General features: G+C 58.3%; 1 protein-coding gene across 3 annotated transcripts; it reads left to right on the top strand.

The window, feature by feature from the left end:
• The first annotated feature begins 220 nt into the window (after positions 1-220).
• TRIM29 (tripartite motif containing 29) lies at positions 221-27,512 on the top strand. 3 transcript variants are annotated; one of them, XM_076002588.1, is made up of 10 exons: positions 221-1,211; positions 9,738-9,833; positions 10,606-10,839; positions 12,007-12,205; positions 14,734-14,835; positions 17,234-17,326; positions 20,152-20,250; positions 21,703-21,801; positions 23,242-23,318; positions 26,349-27,512. In XM_076002588.1, exons 1-10 carry the CDS (start codon positions 402-404, stop codon positions 26,409-26,411), a joined length of 1,872 nt encoding a protein of 623 aa, XP_075858703.1. In that variant the 5' UTR covers positions 221-401; the 3' UTR covers positions 26,412-27,512. The 3 variants fall into 3 exon arrangements, with proteins under 3 accessions (XP_075858703.1, XP_075858702.1, XP_012628974.2); XM_076002587.1 differs by having other exon boundaries at positions 21,700-21,801; XM_012773520.3 differs by lacking the exon at positions 21,703-21,801 and having other exon boundaries at positions 223-1,211.
• The last annotated feature ends 460 nt before the right edge of the window (positions 27,513-27,972 follow it).

Below are 27,972 nucleotides of genomic sequence, written 5' to 3'. Positions count from 1 at the left end.
GCCCACCTGTGAGGACAGAGGCCCCCGCTCCCCTGGTGTGATGAGAAGCAAGTGCGTCAGACGGGAGCAGCCCAACTGGTTGCTGAGTTGTGGAAAATAATTAAGCTGGGGGAGAAAAACAGCACTTCTTTTAAAAACCAGGTTAGGTATGAATGTGCAGGGCGTGGCTCCCGGAGTAATTAGCTGCTCTGCTGGCTGCAGAGCCGCCGGCTTCTCCCTGGGCCCGTTGTGTCAGGCTTGTGCTGCTGCCCCTCCCTCCGCCACCCTCCTCCCCTTCTCCCCACAGGTGTGTCCCTGGGCCCTGTGGCTGCCTGCCCCACTCCCCGCCGAGACGCCCGCCGGAAAGGTCTCCCACCCTGTAGCCCCCGTGAGCCCCAAACAGACCAGCCAAGCGACCTGCGATGGAAGCTGCAGATGCCTCCAGGAGCAACGGGTCGAGCCCGGAAGCCAGGGATGCCCGTGGCCCCTCGGGCCCCAATGGCGGCCTGGAGAATGGCACCAAGGCCGACGGCAAGGATGCCAAGACCACCAACGGGCACAGTAGCGAGACAGCCGAGGGCAAGAGCCTGGGCCCCACCCTGAAGCCAGGGGAAGGGAAGAGCGCCCTGTTCTCGGGCAACGAGTGGCGGCGGCCCATTATCCAGTTTGTCGAGTCCTCGGACGACAAGAGCTCCAACTACTTCAGCATGGACTCGGTGGAAGGCAGGAGGTCACCGTACGCGGGGCTCCAGCTGGGGGCTGCCAAGAAGCCGCCAGTCACCTTTGCTGAGAAGGGGGAGCTGCAGCTGCGCAAGTCCATCTTCTCGGAGCCCCGGAAGCCCACGGTGTCCATCGTGGAGCCGGGAGAGGCCCGGCGGAACAGCTACCCCCGGGCCGACGCGGGCCTCTTCTCCCGGCCCAAGCCGGGCTCCGAGGAGGTGCTGTGCGACTCCTGCATCGGCAACAAGCAGAAGGCCGTCAAGTCCTGCCTGGTGTGCCAGGCCTCCTTCTGCGAGCTGCACCTCAAGCCCCACCTGGAGGGCGCCGCCTTCCGAGACCACCAGCTGCTCGAGCCCATCCGGGACTTCGAGGCCCGCAAGTGCCCCCTGCACGGCAAGACCATGGAGCTCTTCTGCCAGACCGACCAGACCTGCATCTGCTACCTCTGCATGTTCCAGGAGCACAAGAATCACAGCACCGTGACGGTGGAAGAGGCCAAGGCCGAGAAGGAGGTAGCGTGCCGGGGCCCCTGGCTGCCCCTCCAGGCCTCTCCTCCCTCACTCCTGCCCCTCTGACCTTGGTCTTCTCCACTGGGCGTCCTGGTGTGGAGGGCTTACGTCTCTGCTACCCTTGGCTCTTTCTGAAAACATTTCTTTCCCCTCTGTCCCTCCAGGCTGGGTGGGGGGGCAGAGGGGGCTCCCCAATCCCCTGAGGTCTCGGGAGACAGGGACATTTCCTAGATGAGCGAATAGAGGCTCAGAAAGATTGGAGGTTTGACTGAGTCATGGGTAAGTTCAGTTCACATCAGGGAATAAGACCCAGTGGTAGAGAACTCCCTCCTGGGCTTTGCCTGGCTGGGGTGTCTCTTCTTTTTGCTTAAAGGGAGAGAAAATTCTTCCCACCTGAGCAGGACTGGCCCCTGGGGAATGGGTGGCGGGTAAGGGAAGACACCAGAAGGAGGGAATTTTGGGGGCCACAGTAAGGTCCTTTTTACTGGTTTTGCAGTTTGTATTTGCGGTACAGTGGCTGCTTGTTCGATCTAATCCCCCACAGCCTCCTTTGTCCTTGTCTCAGCTGGGCCTGGTGTGCTTTGCATGTGTGGTGGCGTGTGGACGTGCCTATGCCTGCAGATGGACACTACCGGTGAGGGTGGGGGTTCGTGTGTAGACAGACCGTCTTCAGCTTAACGACGGATCGACTTTACCATGGTGTGAAAGTGATAGACTTTTAGTACAGTGCAGTATCTAATAAAGGTACATGAGATCTTCAGCACTTTATCATAAAATGGGCTTTCTAGTAGATGATTTTGCCAAACTGTAGGCTAATGTATGTGTTCTGAGCATGTTTAAGGTAGGTGAGGCTGAGCTATGATGTTTGGTAGGTTAGGTGTATTAAATGAATTTCGATCTATGATATTTTCAATTTATGATGGGTTTATTGGGAATTAACCCCGCTGTAAGTCAAGGATCATCTGTATATGTGTGTGGTTTATGTGCATGTTGGTGTTTATGTGCATTTGTGGATGTTTGCGTATATTTGTGTATGTGATAGGTGAGTGTGTTTGCATGAGTTAAGTGAGTGATTCTGCCTGTACTTCCATGGGGAGGAGCAGAGGCGAGTGCAGGCTTGTGGTTGTAGCACCCTGGGGAAGGTGAACTGGGCTAAGGGCCCAGCTGCACTGCTGCCCTTTCCCCACAGATGCTAGGCCCACTGCCTCTGCAGCAACACAGCTCTCTGCTGTGGGCCACCTCCCCGGGACAAACCTCCTGGCCACCAGTGCAGGGGACTCAGCTTTCCTCGAGGGCCTCTGCACCCCTCAGGATGGGGCAACACAGGGCCCCCCCCCCTGCCCGGCCTTCCTGACCACGAGTTTGTTGATTACTCTCTCCCTGCACCTTTCGCCCACACCCCTTGGCGGGGAGGGGCGAGTTAGAGATGGGAACAGATCCTTTCCAGAAGCCTCATTTGGCAGGAAGATGTTCCCAGCTCCCCCCATCCTCCCACCCTGGCCCAGCTTCAAGTTCATACTGGGAGACAGAGATGGGGCAGGGGCTGTGAGATCCATTCCTAGGGAGCCTACCGGGAAGTCCAAACAGAACAAAGGGTGACCATCCTCATCCACAGACACCAGGAAATTGCTGAGCCTTAGGACGGGTTTTAGGGTATGTGACCGAGTCCCAGACCCAGTTTTTGCTTCTAACTAGCTGTAAAGCTATGGATAAGGCCCTTCTATTCTCTTAGCCTCAGTTTCCCTATATGTGAAACCAAGGACTGGGGCTAGATTGTTGGTTTTCAAATTACCCCACGGAGCCCTAGGATTCTTGGAAATGCCTTTGAGGCCTCAGGGTGGGGCAGGAGGCAAAAAGGTGCCAGGAAGACAGAGGCTGCAGCCTCCCCCCTCGATGGCGAGCAAAGCACACTCTTACTAATCTGTTTTCTATGTAGAGTTCAGCCCCCAATTTTAGCTGAATCAAGGGTGTCTCTACTTAAGAAAAGCTTGAATGTCCCTGGAAGAGGAGGTTCTGGTGGGCAGAAGTGTCCTGGGCAGCCCTGTCTGGAGGTGGCAGGAGCTCAGAGCTCACGTTCTGGTGCGGGGGCTGCCGTGGGACACACAGACACTGTCCTTGTCCTTGACACTCGAGATGTAGGTCAGGAGGCAGAGCTCAGACGCGCAGACAGGACTGCGGAGCACCTGCCCAGGTACACAGAAGCAGCTGTAAGTAAATGTCCCGAGGGCAGACTGCAGGCCTGGTGGAGTATTGGCAATGCTCCTTCACCTTGCAGATGGGACACGGGCCCAGAGAAAGGAAGGGACCTGTCTGAGGTTTTTGTTCCAGGAAGAAGCCCCTAAGTCCTCTTCCAGTGTTTGAGAGCGCGTCCAGGAAAGGGCCCTGAGGAAATGGCATTCAGGATACATGTGCTTTGGGAGAAAATGCCAGGTCCACTGGGATGACTTTACCTGTGGGAGCATTGGGCAGCCTGTGCGTGTGTGTGCACAGGCGCGTGCACCTGCGGCACAGGGAGAGCCGGGGGAGGCAGGGCCAAGCAGCCGAGGCTCTGAGCTGGGGCGGAGCATTTTGTCTAGGCCTGGCTCTGCTGGAATGTCAGATGTGGGGGACCTTAGCACAGAGCGGGGTTAGTGGGTCGGTGGCCAACGTGAGCAAGCATGCCAGTCCCGGCATCCTTTGAGGCATCTCCTGCAGACCCAAACATCGGCCCACACATAGCTTTCTGCAAGGAGCCGAGTGCAGAACCCGTTCTGCAGGCCTGCTGGGGAGGCCTGGTGAGGTCACCTTGGACCTGTCTCGGTTGGTTGCGTGGGGCTGTAGATGACACCCATGGCTGTGGGTGCTCATCTCCCGGGCCTCAGCTCTACCTACAGACTCCCAGCTGAGTCCTTGTTAGAGATAGGTAATTTGGTGTGACAACATGACAGTCCCTTCTTTTGGTGGCCCCTGGGTCAGAATGTTTCTAGTTCCAGCCAGATGTCACAAGGGAATTCCCTAAATGCCTCCTGTTCACCCCTTGCCTTTGAACATCTCCCAGGCAAGGTTAGGTGGGTGAGATTAAAATGTTCCTGTGCATCCCTCTCTGTGTCCTTTCCTTCTGTCCATCTCAACTCTTTCCTGCTGCAGCACACCAGGAGGCTAGGACCCCTCCCAGGTGGACACCTACCTGCTCTGGGGTGGCCCTGCCCTGTCGTTGGTCTGGCCTGGGCTCTGGGGTGACAGCATGACAAGGCATGTGTGGAGACACTCACCCACGAGTGTCACCCTGAAGGGGCTCGGCCACAGCACCTCGTCCTTTCTCGACTCCAACACTGGGCTCGGCTCCCTTCTCCACCATGGCCCAGGACTTTGTTTTTCACTTCATTGTCCAATTCTTCCATGAAGGCTGTGCCACCAGGCTGCTGGACAGGGGCAGACACTAGCCCTTGAGTTTCTGAGCTGTGCTGGGCTGGGCGGGAAAGCTCTTTTGGCAGACAGCAGTGGCTGGGATTTGGGAAAAGGGGCCAGGCTAAAGATCTCCTCCCCTGGAGATCTTGGGGGAGAACGCCTGCTCTGGGGCAGGGTGGATGAGAAAGGAGGTGGGATGCCTCTCTGGGTGCTGAGAGGGAAGCAAAACAAAAGAGGTTTAGAGACAGGAAGCAGGGGCGGAAGGTGACAGGCAGGCAGGAGACAACCCAGTCTGTGCCGAGCACACCTGTGTGCCAGGTGCTCGGCACTTGCGTGGTCACTCCTGACAGCAGTCCTGCGGGCTGAAGGTTATTGCACCTATTTCACAGGTGAAGAAACAGGCTTAGAGATGCCAAGAGACTGACCCAAGTCACAGCATTCAGGAGTGGCAGAGCTGGGAATCTTCTCTGCCATTTTAAACCTTTCTGTTCCCGAAAGGTTGGAAGGGTCTCCCTGCGATCACCGAGGCCAGTGGCTCCTAAACAGCAGTCCTCAGACCAGAATCGCCGGGTATCACTGTGTTTTTAAAAGTCTCCCTTGGGGATTCTAATGATGCATAGCCAGGTGGGAATCAGAAATCAGAAGTCCAATTTCACCATGAGGAAATCAAGGCCCAGGGAGGTGCGGTGGCTGCCCCATGGGCCTGCCGCTGGTCCGCAGACAGCCAGGGTGGTGTTTCCCTGCTCTGTCTGGCCCTCCCCTGGGCTGAGGCTGTGAGGGAGCAGAAGGAACAGTGAACCCCAGTCAAGCGGACCAACTGACACTGGGCTGTTTGACATCTGGGTGGAAATGGGGAAATCCATCCAGCAGTTCAGATTCTTATCCAGATAATTACCATTTGTCTGAGAGTACAAATTTGGCAATTAACTGGTTCATTTGGCAAATGTCACCGCTGACAGTCCCTGTGGTTAATCCGGGCTAGGGGAAGATCATGGCCAATCTCCCCTTCCCCGGGGGCCATGCAGGTACATCTGTCCAGGTAAGTGCTCAGGTGTGTCTGTGTCTGAAGTCGCCATCCAGGCCAAGGCTCTGCCAGCTGCTGTGCCACCCATCTGCTCTCAGGGAAACCTCTGCTCACCCAAGGCCGAAGGATTTCAAGGCTGGGTGGCCCATACAGGGCCCATCCCAGACATCACCAGACGAGTGTGGGAGAAGGGAACAAAGCAGGCATTTAAGGACAGGCCTGGGCAGGGTGAGGGAATGAAGCGGGGAGTAGGAGGAAGTCGGGAGGGAGGTGTGGGCAGGGGTGGGGCTGTGGGGAGCTGAGGCCCTGTCACACATCAGGGGCTTCAACCACATTCCAAGGGAGGAGGGAGAGAGGGAGGTGAGGGGGAGGGTATTGGGAGAGAAAGGGGGGCCCAAGAAAGAAGTAGAATTTCCAAATTGCACCATCTGAGACATGGAGAGAGAGCCTGGGTGGGGTTGGCCACCCAGGCTCGCTCTGAAGGGAGGGACAATATTGCAGACGACACAGAGGCTAGCCTGCAGTCACTGCTCTTCAGGCCACATAATCGCATCCGAGTCCTGTTGTCGCAACTTGGCCTCGCCGCTTTCTCACCATGTGAACTCAGGCAAGCTACGTAATGTCCCTAGGCCTTGGTGTCCCGCATCTGTAAAATGGGCTTTTGCAGATTAAAGGAGGAAATTCCTGGCACATAGTAGATGCTTAGTAATCAAAGTCACATTCCCTCCTTCCCCTAGTGCTGAAGAACAGCCCAACATCTTTGGAGCCATCCCTAATGCATTACTTTCTGTGCAGGGAAAATTGCCAAGAGCAGCATCCTTGGAGGTCTCACCCCACACGCTCCTCCCCCTGCAGGGTAGGACTCATCCCAGTGTGAGAAAGGACTGTTCTAGCAGCACAGGGTTCCCAGCCCGAGGTCCCTCCCGAGAGCCCGCTGGGCCCTGCAAGTCTGGTCTTGCGAGGCGTGCTGTGGGAGCAAGGCCCCTTCCCAGCCTGTGTCCGACTTCCTCAGCGCCCCAAAGAAATAGGAGGCTTCGTCTCTCCTCTATGCGGACCGATTCTTCCGCCCACTGCTGCAGACAGCTTGTCTCCGCTTCCAGCCCTGCCCTCACAGGTTTCCAGCTCGCCTGCAAACACTTCCGGCTCTCCTGTCATACCTCAGCCCCGCCGCCTTGTTCCCTCACTCTCTTACGGGACGGATCCCAGGGGCTGGCCTCTCTCTGCCCTTGGCCTGGACACTACACTGTTCCAAGCCCCGCTGGATTCTCCACCCCCATACTCAATGCCTCCTTCCTCCTGCCTGGCCAGCGAATCCATCTCACCTGGGGAGACCTTTCCTCACCCTCGGCCCCAGCCACATTGCTCCCAGCAGGTCTCCCCTGTGCACTTCTGCTCACTCCAGGCATTGCCTCCTTGGCCTTCACCTTCTCTGGTCACACCTTCTTCCACTCGCAGGTGGTCAGCCCACCCTCACCCCCTTTTCCTACCTCCACCCTGTCCCCCCGCCCCTGCCCCCAGGCTTCCTCTGATCTTCGCTTGTCCACAAGCTAAGCTCTGTCTTGCATCTTCGGCCCTACTGTCTTAGCCTCCCCATCCCCCTTGCACGCCTCTCTCTTTACTCTGTATTTGGACGGTGTACGCACTACATCTGCAGCCCAAGCCAACGACACACACCGTCCTCACCACTGAACACCGCCAAAACTCGCCTGACCACACCTGCCCGCTCCCCTCGCCTGCCTATGCCTGGCTCTCCTGCCCACCGCTCTGCACTCCCTCCTCTGGGCATGGTGCGGGTGAAAGGACTCAGCACAGCACCTGGGCCCTGGAAGGTGCCCACTCACAGTGACGATGGGGACCCTAGTCAGTGCTTGCTGTGTGCCAGGTTCTTTCTGGGAGCTTCCCTCCCTGATCCCAGTCCATCCCACAGCCTCCCTGGAGGTCCTCTCACCGCCTCTGTGGAACAGATGGAGCTACTGAGGCATGAGAAGTGAAGGAACTGGTGGAGGCCACCTGTCTGGTCACCAGGTTCCAACTACTGGATTCCCCATCCTGTGCTGGGGATGAACTTGGTCCCGGTCCCCATGGCTCATGTCATGGAAGGTTTCCCTTCCCCATTTGTGACAGGCCTGGTGGGGGGAGGGATGCACTTCTGCTCCCTGCTTTCCTCCCCACCAAGCCTTGTTCTGGGGCGGTGGGGTGGGGTGAGAAACTGAGGCGCCAACTCCTCCATCACCAAGCCCAGTTAGGAAATCTCAGCTGCAGTAGGTGGGGGGGGGCTCCCGCTGTCCCCTCGAGCTCAGGCCTGTCTCGGGAGCTCTACAGGGCTGGGACAGTTGCCCGGGACAGACCCACTGTCCAGCCTCTTGGCCTCTTCCTCACAGCTCAGATCCTCCCGCCACGCCCGGCTCCTCAGGGGCCTCCGTGGCTGTTGGGTCTGCCAGCCTGTTTCTGGGCTCTGGGGCTCTGCATCCTCAGAGTGTGAGGGTCGAGTCCCCGCGTCAGCGGTGGGTCTTCCTCCCTTTACTCTCCACCGGCCCTCTGTATCTAGCGGCTGCTGGCTTCTCCCGGCCTTTTTCCAGAGACCAGGCCAAATCCCTGTCCTTGTCTCCTTAGGGTCCTCTCCTCTTGGCAGCTCTTTTCCATCTCTGATGACGGCACGTTCGTGCTACGGGATTTCCAGCCCATTGCTGGGGTGGAGGGCAGATGCTTACTGAGAACAACTGAGAGTCTGGTTGCCCAGGGAGCCCAGCAGTGTGGTGCTGCTGGGGGTGGGCAGGACATGGGATCAAGGGCTCTGTCTGGGGAGCTCTGTGGCCCCTGGCCCAGGCCTGCCCACCCTCCGGGCACCTTTTCCTACAAAGCCAGGGAAGCGCTAGCTACCATCGAGTCCATTCCCTGGGAGTCTGCAGCAGGCACCCCATGGTACCCCGCAGCAGGCACCCCGTGGTACCCCCGGCCTGGTGGGTGTTCGGGAGGTGTGCCGTGTGGAGAAGCTCTGAGCCCAGTGCTCGTGACTCCTTGCCCACAGAGCTCACATTCCTGCTGGTCTGTGGCTTCCTCACCTTCACTACGCTTTTGCGTCACTCAGAGAGACAGCCAGAGAAAGGGGTGGGACTCTGCATTCCAAACTCAGTTGCGCGGGGAGGTCGTGAGCAATCCAAGGCTGCCTTGGATGCCTTGGTCCTCCTGCCTGTCAGGTGGAGCTCAGCCACCTGTCTTCCAAGCTGGAGGGGCTTTGAGAGTCCTGGAGGGGAGCCCAGCAGAACAAGAGGTGCCTCTTGGCTTGGTTGAATGGGATTGGCCTTAGCCTCGTGCTGCCCCTCTCCTCTCGGTTGTAGCTGGTTTTCAGAGAAGGGCATTTCCCCGAGTGGAAGGCAGGTAGAGATATGGGAGCCAATGTCCCACCACCCTCCTGATAGCACCTCCTCCAACTCACCCCAGACCCCAGCAGTCTGCATCCTCCCCTGAGCAGGGGTCCCTGGAACCTTCCCTTCTCAGCCTCATTCTCTAGTCTTCTCCTTCCCTAGAGACACTGGGCAAAAATCCCTATCTTGCCAAAACTGCAGAATACATTCCCTTTCTCATAAACAGGTTTATGGCCGTGCCTGCCCAGACGGAGCCCTCGCCAGCGGCAACCCTGGCTCCTGCTTGCAACACGGGCCCGCGTCATGCCATAGAAACGTTGTGCACTGTTACTGTTGGGAGACACTCCCCAGGGTGGGGCTGGCCCGAGCTGGGCCAGGTCCCCTTCCTTTCTCTCCCCAGTGGCTCCAAGTCCACTGAAAGGAGACGAACCCCACAAATGAGCTTTCCTCCTGCTCATGCTGGGTGGAGGAGCCAGGCAGAGGTTTAGCCCTTATAAAGACATGGCTAGGATGTTTGGCCCTGGTGGCCTGAGGTACGGCGAGGTGGTGTTTGACTCATTGCTGGAACTTGACGACTGGCACGGCACCTGGCAGACCTGAGGTCTCGACAAAAACTTGCTGAATGAAGGGCTGAGAGGATGAGTGATGAGCCCTGTCTGAGAGTTTGCTTCCTGGATGGACCCACTCCCTGGTTCTCTGGTTCTCTTCCGCCTGCTCCTCCTGACATCTCCAACCCAATCCCTTTCCCTGCAGACAGAGCTGTCACTGCAAAAGGAGCAGCTGCAGCTCAAGATCATTGAGATTGAGGATGAAGCTGAGAAGTGGCAGAAGGAGAAGGACCGCATCAAGGTGAGCAGCCCCCAGGATCACTTGGCTGCACCCTCACCCCACCTGTCGTGCCTGGGAGGAGGCAGGCCTAGGCTCCTGTTCGAGGTCTCAGGCCCGTGTTGATGTCCCATGCTTGTTTCTTCTGGCTTCTCCCACCCACTCCCCTTCTCAGCCTGGGCCAGGCATCCAGATGGGCTCTAGCCTCATTGTATATCATCCCAGCAAATATCATCCCAGATCTGTCCTTTAATGTGTCTTCCAATGTCCTCCAATGTCTGCTCTGCCCACAAGACTACCCAGCCACCAAACACATGCCGTTTCTGCCCTACTTGTCCAGTGTAGCTAAATGTATGTCTGCTATGGTTTGGGTAGTTGCGAATCACAAGCTGAAATCCTTGACTCTTGACCCTGGCTACGTAAGCAGCCAGCCAGTTCACTTTCTGAATAATGTCTGGCTCTGGTTGGGGTTTCTGGGAATGTGTCCTGCGGCATGAGAGAATTTCTGGGCCCGTAGGAGTCACTCAAGTGTGGAGTGATGGCTCATCCCGCCAAGTGGAAGGAACCATAGTTGGATAAGGAAGGGTGGGCTGTAAAAAACCCCTGGCCATCTCTGTCAGCAGGTGACATTCCTCAGTGGTGTTTTGACTGAGACTCTTTGCCAAATAGGCTTCCCAGGTTGGGGCAGTGGGAGTGCCCTGATCCTGTGTTGGGAACCTAAAGATGTATCCCACTAGGGAGATTTTTTTTTTCCTTACTAAACTCTGCTTTCTCCTTCCCCTGACTCTGGACCCAGAGCTTCACCACCAATGAGAAGGCCATCCTGGAGCAGAACTTCCGGGACCTGGTGCGGGACCTGGAGAAGCAGAAGGAGGAGGTGAGGGCTGCGCTGGAGCAGCGGGAGCAGGATGCCGTGGACCAGGTGAAGGTGATCGTGGATGCGCTGGACGAGAGGGCCAAGGTGCTGCATGAGGACAAACAGACCCGAGAGCAGCTGCACAGCATCAGTGACTCGGTGCTGTTTCTGCAGGTAACAAGTGACTCCTCCAACCATTCGACCCCTTAGTCTCCCCATCCACCTTCCCAGACCCTCATCCATCATTCATCCAACCACCGGTTCATTCATCCACCATCCATCCAACTATCCTTCCAAGCTCCATTCCATCTGTCCATTTAATTCTTCCAAACAATCCATTTCCCTACCTTGCTGTCAAGAGGGCACACAGATATCACTTGGTACCAACTTTGGTTGATATGTACCAGCAGTGCTCCAGGTTCAGTAAGAAAGAGTTCTGTGATTGATTAATGATGCCTGCTTTGGGCATAGGGGGAGCGGCACATGAGTGCTGCATCCTTGTTATCTTTGATCTGGTCTGTTTGTCTATTTGTCCTTCCATCCTTCCATCTGCTACAGTGTGTTAGGCACCGCTGCGTGCCCAGTACTCCGTTAGGTGCTGTGGCAAATAGAGAAGTGTAAGACATGGTTTCTGCCCCCAAGCAACTGCAATGCAGCTGGGAAGATAAAACATGTACAATTAGGGAACAATATAGGAAAGTGTGTAATTAAATGATAAAGCCTACGGCTCCGGAGATAAGTGCCTGTGGATGCTCAGAGAAGGGCAAGCAGGCTGGAGAAACCTGAGACAGCTTTGTGGAGGAGGAGTCTGGACTGGGTCTGGAGGCTGGTTAGGATTTGAGGAGGAAGCATTCTCTGGAGAGGGGCAAGAGAAGTGAGAAGTGCAAAGGCATCCAGGCGGGCTTGAGCGTGGCCTGTGAAGGTGGGAGTACCACCAAGACTGACCGGGCTGGTCATCATAATTCCTTGCATTTACTTAGTGGGTTCACTCCCAAAGTCCCCCCAGCTCGTGTCTGTCTCATAAACCTCTATGCTGTAGACACGACTGGTTTAGAGGTGGGAACTGCGGAGTCACATATTTGAATGCTAGTCCCATCAGGGATGCTGGCATCTAGTGGATTTCAGTTGAACCTTTTTTTCACTTTACAGAATAAGAAACGAATGTCCAGTGAGAAAAAGCGGGGCTAGTTAATAGCAGGGCCGGGGCTAGAACTCAGGTCCTCCAGCACCCAGCCAGCACTGAGTCTTCCAGCTGGACCGTGACAGCCCCCTGCAGAGAAGGGTCCTCATAGCTCACAAAGGCCCAGGATGTTAATAATGGCTTCTTTCCTTTCTTGGTAGGAATTTGGCGCATTGATGAGCAATTACTCTCTCCCCCCGCCCCTGCCCACGTATCACGTCCTGCTGGAGGGGGAGGGCCTGGGGCAGTCGCTGGGCAACTTCAAGGACGACCTGCTCAATGTGTGCATGCGCCACGTTGAGAAGATGTGCAAGGCGGACCTGGGCCGTAACTTCATTGAGAGGAACCACATGGAGAACGGTAGGTCTCCTCTAGTGGCCTGGCCCAAGGCCATGGCGTTTCTCTCCCAGGTCGATTCCTGCTGCCTGGTGCAGCTGGCATTCAGCTGGCTGTGCCCTCATTGTTCCCACCCACCCGAACCCCACTCCACATAAGAGTCAGGGATTCTGACCCCCCTTTGAACTTGCTGCCAAAGTCATGCGACTATTGCAAGGGGCCTCCAGAGCGGGGAGCATCCGGGCACTGGCTGCACAAATGCCTCCTCTCTGCGGCCATCCATCAAACTCAGGGACTGGTTTCATTCGGATCTACATCTGATTGTCAGGCCCAATCCAGCAGCTGCATGGATGCTGCCCCTTGTAGGGGGCAGACTGTGAGCTGGTGGCTTTGCAGACTCCAGCAGATGTGACCTAGAACTGCAGCCGTGCTTGGAGGGAGAACTTGCCTGTCACCCTGAGCCAGAGGCTGGACTTGGCCTGGTGGGCTGGGCTGGGGACGGTGGGACACAGCGTCTCTGTGACTCACCAGCTCCCTGAAGGCAGCTTTTCATCTGACTCACGCTGTCCCTGCAGAGGTCAACTGAATTGTCTCACAGAAAGCCTCCAAACCTGAGCAACTGCCTCATATAAAGTCATTTTCTAGCCAGTCCCTTTAGGGCCCAAAGCCTGGGCACTTTCTCCCACGCCCCACCCAGTGGCCCTGGCCAGAGACAGGGCCATGAGAGTACAACCTGATTACCCTTCCAGCCACGAACACCCCAAAGAAAATTATCCCAGTCTGTTCTCTAGAGGGAGCACATGATTCTTTGGGGTGAAGAGGAGAAGGCGTGTGCAGAAGGGTCAGGGTTCTGTGTACCTTAGTGACAGTGATATTACATAGTGCCCCCGTGAAATGTGGGGGACCGTCAATCACATCCAAGGACAGATAAGCCATTTCAGCTAGACAATCATTTGGCTTCAAACGGCACTCAGATCCTGAAATCCTCCTTCTAATGACAATAGGGTGACACTAATGGTGACGGCCGCTGACGATGACTGAGTGCTCCCTGGGTACCGGGCTTTGTGCTGAGCTCGTCCTGCACGTTGCAGTCTTTTCCCTGAGGGGGGGACCGCACTTTACAGACAGAAGGCTGAGGCTTAGGGAAGCGTTTCTTTCAAAGGGTGCAGTGAGGTAGGAAGTTCGGAGGGGTTTAGCACTCTGCCATTCAGCCTCCTGTGTCTTGGCATCCCAGGGGCTGCTGCTGCCAGTAGCTGCAGCAGTGGGGTTGAGGAGTGTGACAATCATCGTTCCTGGGCTACACACCCCTCAGGTGAGGTCCGGCCCCGCCTGGGAGGATGGCCCTGACTGGGGCGGGGTGGCCCATGAGCCTCTCGGGAACCGTTCAGCCTCCCCACGGCTGGCTGTCCCATTTCTAGGTCACGATGGTACCGGCCATGGCCTCTGTGCAGGTGTGGCCCTGTGTCCTGTACAAGGTGTGCAGCGAGGTGGCACCAGGAGCAGGGATGGGCACTGCTGATTCAGCTGCCCGCACCTGTGCCCGGGGCCGCTGGGGGAGGCTCCCCTGCCTCTGCGTTGTTTTATTTTGTGGCCGCTGCCTGGTTGTGGGGAGTGTGTCTGCTGTAGGAGGCAGGGGGTGGTGGCTGGTGAGTCAGACCTTGGAGTGACCATCCCCTCCGCCCTGGTGCCACCTGCCCACTGGACCAGGGGCTCATCCCAACCCCCAAAGGCCCAGGGGCTGAGGCACCAGGCTGCTCCTCCCTGGGCTCGGTGGGGCGGAGGGCTGGGCTGGCACGGAGGAGGGCAATGGCTTATGCTCTCAGCACCTACCGTGTGCCAGGCCCCTGCTAGGCACAGGCGATGAAGGATGAGGGTTGAGGGTCTGAGCCACTCATCCTCCTCTTGCCCAGAAGAGAGGGAGAGGGCAGGACAGAGAAAGTAGAAGATGGGGAAGTCATAAGAGAAGGGAACGGGGTGGAGGGTAGCTGGGGGAAGTCAAGCGTTGAGCAGCAGATCTGAGCTGGGGGGTCTGCAGGTGGGTGTCCCCCTGTAGCAGCTCGCTCTGCTCAGCTCCTGGATCCCTGGGACTTTGTTCCTCCACCTTAGGCTCTCAGCAGCGGCTGGGACTGAGACCAGAAGTGGGGGTCCAGGGCTCAAACCCCATCTCTGTCCTTGTTGACATGTGACATTAGGCAAGTTGCTTCTATTACCTCCTGAGCCTCAATTTCCTTATCTGTCACTCGGGGATGTTCATACCTGCCCAAGGGTTGATGTACAGATCAAACAAGAAGTGGATACCAACAGCACAACAGGAACTGCGAAGTGCAGTGCCTGGGCTCACATTCACAAACGGGCAGTGCAAGAGGGGGGCTGGCTCACTGCAGACACCCCTGCTCCCCAAAAGCTCAGCAGCAGAGCGTCACATTCTCCAAGGCCACAGAACCTGGACTCTCCCTGGGACAGAGTGGCGGACTGTGGGCTGACTCAGCCAGTGCCAGCTCCTCCTCCTCACCTGCCCCTCTGCCCACCCACCCGCCCTCTGCCCTCCCCAGGTGGCGACCATCGCTACATGAACAACTACACGAACAGCTACGGGAGTGAGTGGACTGCGCCGGACCCCATGAAGAGATACTCCATGTACCTGACGCCCAAGGGTAAGGCTGAGGCCCAGGCCTGGTGTCCGCCTGCTACTAGGGGCCCCCAGAGTCCGTGGAGGGACTCTCAGCCAGGTGCCTTCTGGAGGGGGTAACTGTGTATCCAGTTTGCCTGGAGAAGTCCCTTTGTCCACCCGTGGTCACCGAGAAGATCATGACCAGAAGTGTCCTGGTTTAGATGACACACTATCTGGTGCCCGGCATCTCGGAGGGACCCTCCCTCCACCCAGGCAGGCCCCCCCACTCCCTCGCCTCAAGCCCACACCCACCCTTGCTTCTCTTTCCTTCCAGAGGGTCTCCCGGGCCCACCTCTGCCAGGCTGGAGCTGCGTGTTGCTTTTGCTCAGCTTTTTGTGGGTCTCGAGCTCTGCTGGGGAGCTGCCTCCCCCAGAACCTCTGCTTCCCAGGGGAAGTGGGGGGAGGGCTCCTCCTCTGCATTTATGCCCCCTGACACCTGGGCCCTCAGACCCTGTGGAGTCCCAGCCTGCAGGGTGATGGCCAGGTGGGTACAGGACCAGTGCCTGCCTGTCCTTGCCCTGTGGTGGCCTGTCACATTCTTGGGCAATAGCAGCAAACCACAACAATGCCCATTACATAAGGGTGGGCGTGCCAAGACTGCTGCGGGGGGAGAGGGGTGTGTGCATGCACATGAGGGGCAGGGGCAGGGGCGGGGGGCATGGGGAAGGCACAGGGGCTGGGGAGGGAATCCGCGAGGCCCTGAGTGGTAATTCTCTCTCTTTCTCTCTCTCTCTCTCTCTCACACACACACACACACACACACACACACACACACACACACACGCACACGGGAGGGACTTGGGGCTTTGGAGAGATGAGCTCAGTGGAGAAGAACCTCTGCGGCCCCACCCGATTTGAAAACAACACCTGGGCTTCTCAGGTCCCCCCCTCCAACATTCCTGGTATGGCCCTTTTGGGTGGGACGAGAGCGTGAGCTGTGCTGACCGGCCTCCTCAGCCCGCCCCTGCCTCGCCCCGGCCCAGTCCTGGGCCCCGCTGGCCCAGGGACTGGGCCCTGCTGTGGCACCACGTCCCTGCCGGCCCCTGCGTGCCCGCTGCCCTGCGAAGGGAGAGGGCCCAGCCCCTGCAGGCTGTGGGAGGGGAGCAGAGCAGCACCTGGTGGGGGGAAGGACCTGCCGAGATGTCACCCCAAGAGTTCAGGACACGGGGACCTTGGGGAGGCTGCTGCTCCTTCTGGCCTCAGTATCCCTATCTGAGAGGAGGGGAGGGAGGTGGAACTCAAATGCTAGCCCTGTCGCTGTGAGTCATCGTGTGACGTTTGTGGTGGCAGGAACAGGTTCCCCTGGATCCCTGCCCCAGGCCCGTGGGCAGAGCCTGCGCCCCAGACGGAGGGAGGCGGAATCTGCCCTCTGGGAGCTCCCAGGCTCAGGGTAGAGGCCAGGGGAGGGCCAAGACAGTTGTCAAGGAGGTTGGGAAACAAGGCCACTCGGGCCACTCAGGGGCCACCAGGCCCAGAATCTGGGAGTTTCGGAGTTGATAGGATTGGGCAGTGGTTGTGACCTTCCCAGGAATGTCAGTTCCAAGGAAGCGTTTGCTCCATAAACAGGCACGACCATGATGGGCGGGGGTGATGGGGTGGGGGAGAGGAACCGTTGGCACCAAGGGCTCCAGGAGGGACCTGCAGGTGCTGAGCTGGCAGCAGGACTTAGGGTGTGGTGTAGTCTGAGGCTCGGCAGAGGGGAAGAGGTACAGAGGACCCCAACACATGCAGGGAGCAGCTCATGGTCTTCATCTGTAAGGTGGGGGTGCTGGTACCCTCTGCCCCCCTCACCAGGCTGTTGTGGAGCCCAGGTGGGTGGGGTGAGGCTCGGATGCCCCAGGGCTAGGCTGCAGCATCTGTTGGGTGCCTGGGGGATGTTCTCAGGCCCGGCTCATCAGGGCACCTCTAGGTGGCTCGACCCTGGTTTGGCCAAGCCCTCTGCCCGTGCCCCCACAGTTGCCATGCCCCCTTTCTCCCCTGCACCCTATTTCCCAGCCTCTGGGGTCTCATTCACACAGGGGCTGGCTCAGGAGGGAAGTATTGGCTTTTCCAGCCTCCTAGTAACCCCAAAGCCCCCCAACTAGGTGACCATAAGCCTTAGTCTCTCCAGGACCACCCAGGGTTACACCTGATGCTCTCAGCGCAATTATTAATACAGCCCCTTCTACTCTTAAAAGTGTCCCAATCTGGGTGAGAAACTAAGCGATTACCTTGTGCTAGACCCAAAGGACCTCTCCTGTGGAATGCAGGTCCGTGGCAGGCTCTGGGCGCCGCGTGGGGGCAGGGAGGCCTGCATCAGACCCCTCCAGGCAGAGGCCCAGGCCCTGAGCTGAGCCCGACCCCCTTTCTGCCATGACGCCCTCTTTTCCTGTGTCTCACAGGGGGGGCCCGGACATCGTACCAGCCCTCCTCGCCCAGCCGCTTCTCCAAGGAGACCAGCCAGAAGAACTTCGGCAATCTCTACGGCACCAAAGGTGGGTGGAGGCTCAGCGCAAGGGTGGGCAGGGCCCGTGGGGGCTGTGCAGGCAGGAGGGGGTGCGGTCAGGGCCAGGGCTGGGCTCCCCAGCGTGAGATGAATGTGGGGGCCCAGACACGGGTTGGGAGGAGTCCTGCTGAGCCTAAAGTGTGTGTCTGTGTGTGTCTGTGTGTATATGGTGTGTCTGTGTGTGTCTGTGTGTGTGTCTGTGTGTATATGGTGTGTCTGTGTGTGTATGGTGTGTCTGTGTGTGTATGGTGTGTCTGTGTGTGTATGGTGTGTGTGTCTGTGTGTGTATGGTATGTCTGTGTGTGTATGGTGTGTCTGTGTGTGTATGGTGTGTCTGTGTGTGTGTCTGTATGGTGTGTCTGTGTGTGTGTCTGTGTGTGTATAGGTGTCTGTGTGTGTGTCTGTGTGTGTATGGTGTGTCTGTGTGTGTATGGTGTGTCTGTGTGTGTGTCTGTGTGTGTATGGTGTGTGTGTCTGTGTGTGTATGGTGTGTCTGTGTGTGTGTCTGTGTGTGTATGGTGTGTCTGTGTGTGTATGGTGTGTCTGTGTGTGTATGGTGTGTCTGTGTGTGTGTCTGTGTGTGTATGGTGTGTCTGTATGTGTATGGTGTGTCTGTGTGTGTGTCTGTGTGTGTATGGTGTGTGTGTCTGTGTGTGTATGGTGTGTCTGTGTGTGTGTCTGTGTGTGTATGGTGTGTCTGTGTGTGTGTCTGTGTGTGTATGGTGTGTGTGTCTGTGTGTGTATGGTGTGTCTGTTTGTGTGTCTGTGTGTGTATGGTGTGTCTGTGTGTGCATGGTGTGTCTGTGTGTGTGTCTGTGTGCGTATGGTCTGTGTGTGTGTGTGTGTGTGTGTGTGTGTGTGTCTGTGTGTGTATGGTGTGTGTGTCTGTGTGTGTATGGTGTGTCTGTGTGTGCATGGTGTGTCTGTGTGTGTGTCTGTGTGCGTATGGTGTGTGTGTGTGTGTGTGTGTCTGTGTGTGCGCACACACAGGACGTTGCTAGTTAGGCTGGAGGAAAAACATCCCTGGGAATCGCCAAGTCCACCTGCTCCTCTTACCTCTGAAGGATGATTTGGGGGAAATGGGGTGAGCAGCCACCCCAGCAAGTGGCAGGGCCTGAGGACCCACAGAGGACCTTTACGGATCTGCATGTTCTCCGCTGACAGTCCTACCGTGGTTGGAACAAATTAGCTTAGCTGTGAATGGAAAGGCAGGCATGATGTGAAACGGTGCCATCCCCAGAAACCCAGGAGGCATTGTCCCCACGAGAGGCGAGGGAGTGACACCTTAAGACCCAGAAGAGGTGAAGTGGGGGTGTGGACGTGGCCTCCCCAGGGGCAGCTTCCAAGTGCAGGGTCTCCCTGTGCCCAGTGCCGAGGGGGCTGCTGTGCCCAAGGCCAGGGCCGTGATGAGCTCTGGTTCTGTCCCGGGCTCCGGGGTGTGTGCCAGCCATGTGCAGGGAGGGAGGGGCCTGGGCCAGCTCCGCCAGAGCCCCTGTCCCAGACACAGCCCCGGGAAGCCTCTTCAGTGAGGACAAGGCCCACGGAGACTGCAGGGCCGGGCACCCGGCGGACAGGGCAGGGCCGGGCCTCCATGCCCAGAACTGGATTCACAGCTGTGACCGACTGCACCCACCTCCACACGTGCAGTAGATGTGAGCTCCATGAGGACAGAGCCGTGTCTGTCCCGTGTGCTGCTACGACCCCAAGCCTCAAGAGTAGGAGGGGCTCAGGGGACAGTAGTTGAAGAAGAGAGTGAAGGACAGGGCGAGCTGCACCTTGGGTGGACGTGCCCACTGAGGGCCCCGAGGCGGAGGCTTCCTGATACCCCTAGGGAGGGCTCGGCGCTGGGTCAGGTGCAGCCCCAGTCATCCATGACCCTGACCCAAAGGCCAGCCCCCGCCCTCCTTGCAGGCAGCCAGGGGGGAGGACCGCTGGGCCCAGTGGGCACTGGAGAAGGCTGAGCCATCTGAGTTGGCCTGACCCCCATCCCGCACCCCCACAAACTACAGGGGCAAGCTTGCACGGGAACATTTTTTTAGCCTATTCAGCTTGCCAAATAGTATCTCAGGAGTTTGATCAGCTGCCTCTATCCTCAGGTTTGAGGATGTGTGTGCACTTATTTGTTCACGCGTTCATGCGTGCATCCACCAACCACGCAGCGAGCACCTTCTAGGAACCAGGCCCTGTGCCGGGCACCAGGTGTGGTGTGGGGCCAGCTGGGCACATACACAGCTCGAGTGGAGCCCACTGGGGAGACGGACAATCCAACGTGCAATTGCAGCGTGGGGGACGGGGTGTAGGGTGACGTGGGTATGGGGCCGAGGCACTTGTGGACTTGGGGGCGGTGACATGTAAGCTGACACCTGAGGACCCCCATATGTGAACTTGCTAAGAGTGGGGAGCAGGAGGCGTGTCTTAGGCAGAGGATCTGGGCTGGACACAGCCTGGGGCAGGAGAGAGGCTGGTGTGTGCGACACAGATCTCAGTCTGGCTGGGATGTTGAGTGATGGGGGGAGGGGAGGGGAAGCAAGGAAGCCAGTGGGGATGGTGGGGGAAGGAGCTGTGGGCCGAGTTAAGGATTTTGTCCCTATTCTAAGGACAGGGGCCGTTAGGTAGAGCAGGTACATGACTGTTCTTTATATGTTAGAAAGATCACTTTGATGGGATTGGGGACGTGCCACTGGGGACACAGTGGCATCCTGGCTTGAGACGTGGCCAGGGGCTGGAGAGGAAGAGCCATGGAATTGGCCACATCCCAATCCTGCCCCTCAAGCCCCGCTGCCTGGGTCTGACGCCCCTTCTCTGCCCCTCCAGGTAACTACACCTCCCGGGTCTGGGAATACTCCTCCTCCATTCAGAGCTCCGACAACGACCTGCCTGCAGTGCAGGGCAGCTCCTCCTTCTCCCTGAAAGGTGAGCTCTCCCCGCCTGCCCGTGCTCCCCAGCCCTGCCTTGGTCTGTGCCCCCTCTCTGGCCAGGTCCTCCCTTACTCTGAAAAGGAGAGGGCCCTGGGCCGAGAGCGAGGGAGGTCACCACAGTCTGTGTTCTAAATGACGGTCGGGGGGACTCAGCCACATCAGCGTTTTGGGGGCTTGTTTCACCACACTTGGCCCCTAATGGTGCAACAACAGGCCTCTATGCTCAGGAAGGTGGGGCATGGCACACCCACTGTACCCTCACCTCCAAGACCCTGGGGTGCTTCTGCCTTCCTACTGGAGAGAGTTTATTTAACCCTGTTCACCCAGAGACTCCCACCTTTGGTTGTAGCCCACAGAGCCAGTCCTGCAGAAGTTGCTTTGGGAAAGGCAGGCAGCTGCCTCCAAAGCACCTGCACCCTGAGTCCTTTCCCTCCCCACGCCCCTCACCAGGCCGCTGTGCTCTGCAGCACTCTTTGACAAAGCTGAGTGGTCAATGCCTCCCGTTCCCTAGGGTTGGTTGGGGTCATGCTGGGGAGGGACAGGCTTGAATGAGACCCTAGCTATAGATCCTAGGCCTTCATGTCTCTCTTGGAAGACCCCAGGGACAGCTCTGGTGGGCTGTGGTGGGAGTGACTCTGTCTCTCTTCTGGTGTCCAAAACATCTGGCCTGGAAGAAGCATCAGCAGGTTGGGTGGAACAGTGGGGAGGGAAACAGACTTTCAAGACAGACAGACCCCATGCAGTGGCCTCTGAGGTGGCTCTATGTCTCTTCCAGCCTGGAGACTGGAAGGGACATAGTTGGAAAGGACTCAGCTGTCCTTTCCAGCCTGGGGTCCCAGCCTATGCCTGGGTAGGGAGTCTTGGAGCTATCAGTAAGGCAAAGGAGAAGGGAATACGAGTAGAGGGTCCCAGCCTGCAGGACCCCTGGGGATGTCCTACCCCTGGGCCAGGCCTGGTGAGCTGCAGGACTTGCCTTTCCTGCTCTCTGGTCAAGCCTGGACCAAAAGCCCCCTGGCAGGAAAGGTGGTCACCCTCAGGCATGGTTTGGAGCTTTCACACTCTCCAGTATCTCCCCCTCAGCCTGCTAGACTCTGTCTAAGGCCATGAGAGAGCCTCTTGCACATGCACTGTGCCCGAGGGGCAGAGCCCAGGATCACCTCTTCTCACCGTCATGCAGATAGGCTCACCAGGCTCACTGAAAATGGCCTTGGACAAGGGTTCTGGACAGGGGCTGCCCTGTGTGGAGGATAACCCCAGCCTGCGTGGACTGAGCCCCCTGCACTCACCCCAGCAACCCTGGGGCAGAGCGTGCTCACGGCTGCCAGGCCAGTTCCAGAGGCTGGACAGTGGCTTCCGGGGGTCACAGCCCCCCAGAGTGAGACGTGAGTCCCTCTGGCCCCTCCTGGGACTAGCAACATGCTGCTAATGCCTCTCTCTCTCCCAGCAGGCACTGGGAAAACCCCCTATCAGTTCAGCACCTTGGGACAGGCCACTGCAGAGTTTTCCAAACCAGTGGACCGCAGTGGGCTGTTTAAAAATAATCCCGGTACCTGCCCGTTTTCCATCCCTCTCCCTTCCTCTCCCTCAGCGGGGCAGGTGGAACATCCTATGGGGGCTCTCTGCCACTTCTTGGGTGTCCTGGTCCCTCCTCCCCGGAGTTCCCTGGAAGAGGGATGCATGCCCCACCCGCCACCCCAGCTCCCTCTCTAGCCGGGCTTCTGCCTGCTGCACAGGGCTGGTCTCCTGGGCCACCACCCCATCCCCATCCGCGCCTCTCTTGTGGCTGCCATGGGATTTTCTTTCTGAGAACTGAGAGGTGAGGCCTGGATCCCCCTCTCTCAATCTCCACTCGGGACCCATGGAACCCCCTCTTTCAAAGCTGCCCCACCCCCAGATGCAGGAAGGACCTGGGTTCTCTGCTCTGCCTCCCCCACTGTGCCTCCTTTCTTGGGGCCAACCCGGCAGGGCCAGCCCAGCCGCAGCCTGACAGTGCTGCAGGTCCCTGGGCCTGGTGTGCCCACTCTCACTTAGAGCAGGGCAGGCCGCAGCCTCACTGGACAGAGGCCCGACCCAGGACAGACCCTGTTTATTTCTTGAGCTCCTTGGAGTCCAGGTCACGGCCTGTTTCTCCCCAGGCACCTCTGCCTGTCCCTGCAGGCTGGCAGCTGACACAGAGTGCTAGCCACTGTTCTGCAGACCAGAGCTCCTAACAGATCCCTCGGGTCTGCAGGGGAGGAGCCAGGGAGGGTGGCAGGGCAGCCACCCTGCACCAGCACCTTCGCAACCAAGCCCAGAGAGCACCACCTGCTCTGGGCCTCTTGGGCTTGCTGCCCTAACCCTGGGCGGTGGCCACACTGCAAATGACAGCCCCTCTCTGGGCCTGGTCTCTGGCTAGTGGAGAGCAGCAGAGCTGGGTGGAAGGAACATTACTGTGGGTTTCGGAGTCTGGCAAAACCTGGTTTCGAATCCTGACTGCTGCTTACAAGCTGTGCAAGTTGGGCAAACTGCTGAGCTCACAGAAATGGGGCGACACGAGGAGACATGCAAGGTCCCCGGCACGGTGCTCAGCACAAGTGGGGCTCAGTAGTGAATGGGAGCATCCAGCACTGAGGGTCACATACCTTGGGCTTAGGAAGGGCTCTCCTGGGCCTCAGGGAGGGGAGAGGTCTGTGGTGGGACCCTCCAGAGTGGGTGGATGGAAATCATTGCAGAGCAGCATGATGCTGACCTGGATTTGGGAGTGGCACTCCCCTGCTGCCTGGCCCAGCCCACCTGGCTGGCTCCCTTCCTCCTGTCTGTCTCGCTGCTTCCTCCCTTGGGCCAGGCTCCCGGGACTTTCAGTTGCAGCATGGCTGCTGCACACTTCTTCAGGTGTTTGAATTTGGTAATGGGCTGGATGTCGCTTGGCGGTCACTTTGGAGAAGGTGGCTGTGCTGCTGCCAGCCCAGCCCGAGCTGCCTCTGACCAGAGCCTCTTGTCTTCCCAGGTTACCCCTCCCTCATGCGGAGCCAGACCCCCAAGGCCCAGCCCCAGACTTGGAAATCCGGCAAGCAGACTTTGCTGGTGAGTGACGTGCCGCCAGGAGAGCCTGCCTGGGCACAGGCACGCCCAGAGGCCTGGGCACTGAGGGGGGCTCCGCAGGGGTACCCGGTCTTCCTGTTACTTCTCGTAGCTGCAGGGTGGAGGAGGCAGGCAGTGTGGCCTGAGCGCCTACACACAGCAAAGGGTAGTAGAGACCCAGGACCGACAGGCAGGGGACCAGCTAAGCACACACTGTCTGGGGCTCAGTTTTCTAACCTGTAAAGTGGGCGCTTGTTTTTTTATTTGGCAAATGGTGGTTAGATGTCTATGCTTACGGAATGACAGCTTGGTCTCTGCCGGCTCTGGGATTATAGAACGCTCAGTTCAGGGGATATGCTAGACATGGGTCCCACCTCCTTGGGGATAATAGCCCAGCTCTGACAGCACAGAGGCTATTGGGATGAGAAGTTAGAAATGTATTTAGGGTTCGATATCTAATGACCCTAAGCCAGAGGCACCAGAAAAGTGGCACAGTAGGGAAGTATGGCCTTGGGGGGTCCAGACCCTCTGACTGTGGGATCCTGGGCAAGTCGGGTTCCTTCTTTGGGACTCTGTTTCTTGCTTTATTTATTTATTTATTTATTATAGAGTCTCACTCTGTTGCCCAGGCTAGAGTGCCGTGGCATCATCATGGCTCACTGCAACATCAAACTCCTGGGCTCAAGGGATCCTCCTGCCACAGCCTTCTGTGTAGCTGAGACTACAGGCGTGCACCACCATGCCCGGCTAGTTTTTCTATTTTTAGTAGAGACGAGGTCTCGCTCTTGCTCAGTCTGGTCTCCAACTCCTGAGCTCAAGTGATCCTCCTGCCTTGGCCTCCCAGAGTGCTAGAGTTACAGGAGTGAGCCACCACGCCCGGCCAGTTTCTTGCTTTCTATAATGTGGGTGCTGCGAGGATCCCCAATGCCCTTTAGCCTTGATGTGCCTGGCCCCTGCCGAGGCCTCAGTGACTGGGGACTGTCCTTTACATGCTGAGCCTCTGTCCCCCGAGCGTCTCTCTCCTGAAGGCCCACGTTAGGCCCTGCTGAGGGCCGGCCAGCTTCCCCCGCGTGTGGGTGGCACCAGAGGCTCTGCGGAAACAGGGTCCGCAGCACTGGCTCCTGCTGGCTTTGCATTTGGAGGTCAGAGTATGGGGAGGTGATTTGCTCTGGACCACAAAGAGCGACTGGGGCTGGTTTAATTGGAGAGAATCTTTAATTTGCTAGCGATGGGAACTAAGTGATCATGTGTGTAATTTGGAGCTGGGCCCAGGGGCATTGCAACAGCAGGACTGCAAAAAGCAGATATGGGGAGAAAAAAGAAGGTTTCTGTTCCCAGACTTGGTCCTTCCCCTCCCTACCACATGCTTTCCCACCCTCCCAGAGCTAGGGTCTCCACAGGAAACCCTCATCACACCTTGAGACCCCTGAAAGGACAGGGTTCCGGTGCCCAGCTAGCACCTAGTGCTGGCAGAATGGAGGCAGGTGCTGGTGTGCAGAGAGGCTGGCCTAGGAGTCCGATGCCTGGGGTCTGGCCCCAGCCCTCTAACTTGCTGTGTGACCTTGTGTGAGTCCTTCTTCCTATGTGCCGCAGTTTCCCCTCTGTAACATAAATTGGATGAGCTGGATGATTTCATAGCTCTTCCAACTCTCACCTGCCGTCAGCCAGGAAGCGGACGGGCGGGGGAGCACCTGCCCGGATGCCATGGGACCATGTTCCTGCCCACACACCACTCCAGGCTCCTCACCAGACAGCGCCTGGTTAGGGTTCCCTGATCTGTGGCCTTCCTGAAAGCAAGGCTCAGCCACTCCCGGGCCTACTCACTTCGCCCTGTGGACTGCTCTGGGCTCCAGGCTGACACCTGCAGGTCAGGAGAGCTGGTCCCAGGTCCTGCTCTGCCACTGTGTGACTTTTTCTGTGTCCTTTCCCCTCCCTGAGTCTCAGTGCCTTCCTTTGTTTAAGGGGTGGCTTAACCAAGGTCCAAGCTAGGGTCTCTCAGCCCTGGCGTCCCACAGACCCCAGACATAGGCAAGGCTTTGCCCAGGAGCTGCACATCCCAGCAGGCAGGCCAAGGGCTGGGGCTGTGACTGCCCTTGGGTGTCTGCAGGAGGTGGGGGATGGTGTCTCCTGTCCTGGGATCAGTGGGGCATGGGGGTGGGCTCAGTCTCTGCCCCAGCTCAGGGACAAATCTCCTCCTTGAGATCCCCTAGGGGCTGACAGTGCTCGCAGGGGCAAGGAGCAGCTTCCACTGCAGCCTAGAGGGCTGACTTCTCGGGGCCTGATGAAGTGATTGGGGGAGATAGGCGCTGATTTCATGAAATCACCGGGAGGTGCCATGCACAGAGGAGGCTGGGAGAATTGCCACTGGGCTCTGTCCCCGGGGGTCGGGGCGGGGAGCCTGGGACTGCGCGGGGCTGGGGCAGCTGTTTTCCCTCCGTGCGACCTTCCATCAGGGAGGATGGTAGAGAGAGCAGAAGCAAACGCTTGAAGCTTTCTCAACTCGAGAAGTGATGCTGTGTGTGTGTGGGGTGGAATTGAGCCAGTCTGCTGGGCCTCGAATTCCAGCTCCTCTACTTGCCAGCTGAGAGACCTGGGGCAAGTTGCCTAGCCTCTCTCTGCCTTGGTGTGCTCAGCCATAAAATGGATATGATAACAGTGATCCATTTAATTGGGCGGTTGTAAAACTGAAATGAGTCCACCCGTACAGAGCTCGGCACAGGGCTGCGAAGCTCCGTGGCGCAGAAAGGGCTACACGAATGGCAGCAGTGGTGGAGAGAAGGCTCAGCCAGCGTGATGTCGAGCGGGGGTTCAAGTTCACCACCAGTTGGCAGGAATGAACTCTGATTAGGATTTTAACTTGGAGGTTTTGATAACATCAGGGACCAACCCCTGATCACGGGGGAGAGAGATCTTATAGGTCAGGCCACGAAGCCCCTAGAATTATTGGGGTTTGGACCCTGCTGCTTCCGGGGGGCAGTTGGGGTGGGGCAGGTCTGGCCAGCGGGCTCCCTGACCACTCTTGTTTCCCCACAGCCTCACTACCGGCCATTCTACGTCAACAAAGGCAACGGGATCGGGTCCAACGAGGCCCCGTGAACTCCAGGCAGGAGGCACCGCACCCCCACTCTCTCTGCTGACCCTGCTGCTCTCGCCTCCTAAGCTGCTGTGCTCGTCTAGGTGGGAGGGAGCCCACCCTGCACCTGCCTCCCCCAGCCCTCCCTGGCCTCCCGGTGCAGTCCTGGCCTCCCCCCTTCCCCATGGGCCACGCTCCACTCAGGCCCCTTCCTGCCTTGTGACTCCTAATGTCGCCACGGCTTCTGCACTCAGAGGCCCTCCCACGGTTGGGGCAGGATAGGCGGGGCCTCCTCTGACCCACCACCCTCCTTCTCTTGGGCTGCACACGGGGTCAGCAGTAAGTACCCATGTGGCATCAGCCTGCCTGTCCCACCCACGCCCTGCTGTCTCTAGGCCCTTGACTGTCTCGCCCACAGCCCCGTCCCCCTGATGTGGTCTGGAGGTGGCAGGCCAGGACAGCCGCCCCTCTGTCACCCACAAAGCCTCACCTCCTGCTTCCCAGCAGCCTGGCACTGTCAGGAGAAGACTGTCCCCATGTGTCCTCTCTTCCTACCTACCAATGCCCAGCCAAGCAGAGCCTGCAGCCCTTGGCCGCCACAGAGGGAAACCTCGCAGTGTCTTGGCATCACCCTGCCCAGGCCGTAGGGCTCCGGTGCACCCACTTTGAGTCTGGGGTCCCCAGAGGCTGGGCTGTCCTGGCCGGCAAAGTGATTTTAGCCAAGACATTCCTCTCTCCCGCCTACCGGGACTGGCAATGCCCTTGACACGACATAACCCATCCCTGAAAATAGCGACTGGCCCCGCTGCCCCCCTGGAGTGGAAGGTGTGGCTGCACAGGTGACAGCAGGAGCTACTGACAAGGTGACTGACAAGGGTGGCACGGCACCCCCCACTCCTACCCACTGCCCCGTCAGGGTCTGGCTCTTCCCTCTGGTGACCCTCCAGGCTGCATGTCACAGGGCCTCGGGCTTGGGCAGGAGGCCAGACCAGGGCGGCAGGGTAGGGTCATCCCTCCTATCACTCCACCCAGGGCCTATATGGGGGCTTTGGGAGGGGGCTTGCGGGTGGGGAGGGAGACATTCAGCCTGGGCTTTCCTCTCTGGAATAAACCATTGATCAGTCCTCTTGTATCGAGCAAGTGTCTTCCTAAGGGTCCCCAGAGGGCCTGGCTGCATTCTCCTGAACACACTTTTCCTCTCTGACGAGTGTACAGTCTCGTCCTTCTTTCCTCTCGAAGATGGGGCTCCTTCCCACCTGAGGACATGAGGGTGCAAGGCAGAGGCCTGGGCCTTGGATAACAAGGAGCACGAGGGCTGGGGCACACTGACGCCGTGAGCCACGAGGGTCCCCAGAGGGATCAGGGCCCGGGGTTGGCTGGGAACCCGTACCCCAGAGCGCTGGAGTGGAGGCTGACCGGGGGCTGCAGACCTGAGGGCCTCCCCCCGTGGTGGGAGGGGCTGCGGGCAGGGAAGCCTGAGGCGGGGCTGGCGGGAGAGCAGAGAGCCAGGCTTCTGACTTGGGGGATGGAGGAAGGAGACTAGGACTTCCAGTCCCTGCAGCCAGCAGAGGCTGGAGGAGGGAT

Source organism: Microcebus murinus, chromosome 4, assembly GCF_040939455.1.
Source record: "Microcebus murinus isolate Inina chromosome 4, M.murinus_Inina_mat1.0, whole genome shotgun sequence".
Taxonomy (NCBI): Eukaryota; Metazoa; Chordata; class Mammalia; order Primates; family Cheirogaleidae; genus Microcebus; species Microcebus murinus.
This window is presented reverse-complemented; position numbering and strand designations above follow the sequence as displayed.

Excerpts from the sequence above, each read along its gene's own strand:
- TRIM29 (XM_076002587.1), top strand. The coding sequence starts at position 402 with ATGGAAGCTGCAGATGCCTCCAGGAGCAACGGGTCGAGCCCGGAAGCC. Across the intron at positions 9,834-10,605 it reads AGGAGAAGGACCGCATCAAG|AGCTTCACCACCAATGAGAA; the intron begins GTGAGCAGCCCC and ends CTCTGGACCCAG. Across the intron at positions 21,802-23,241 it reads GCTGTTTAAAAATAATCCCG|GTTACCCCTCCCTCATGCGG; the intron begins GTACCTGCCCGT and ends TTGTCTTCCCAG.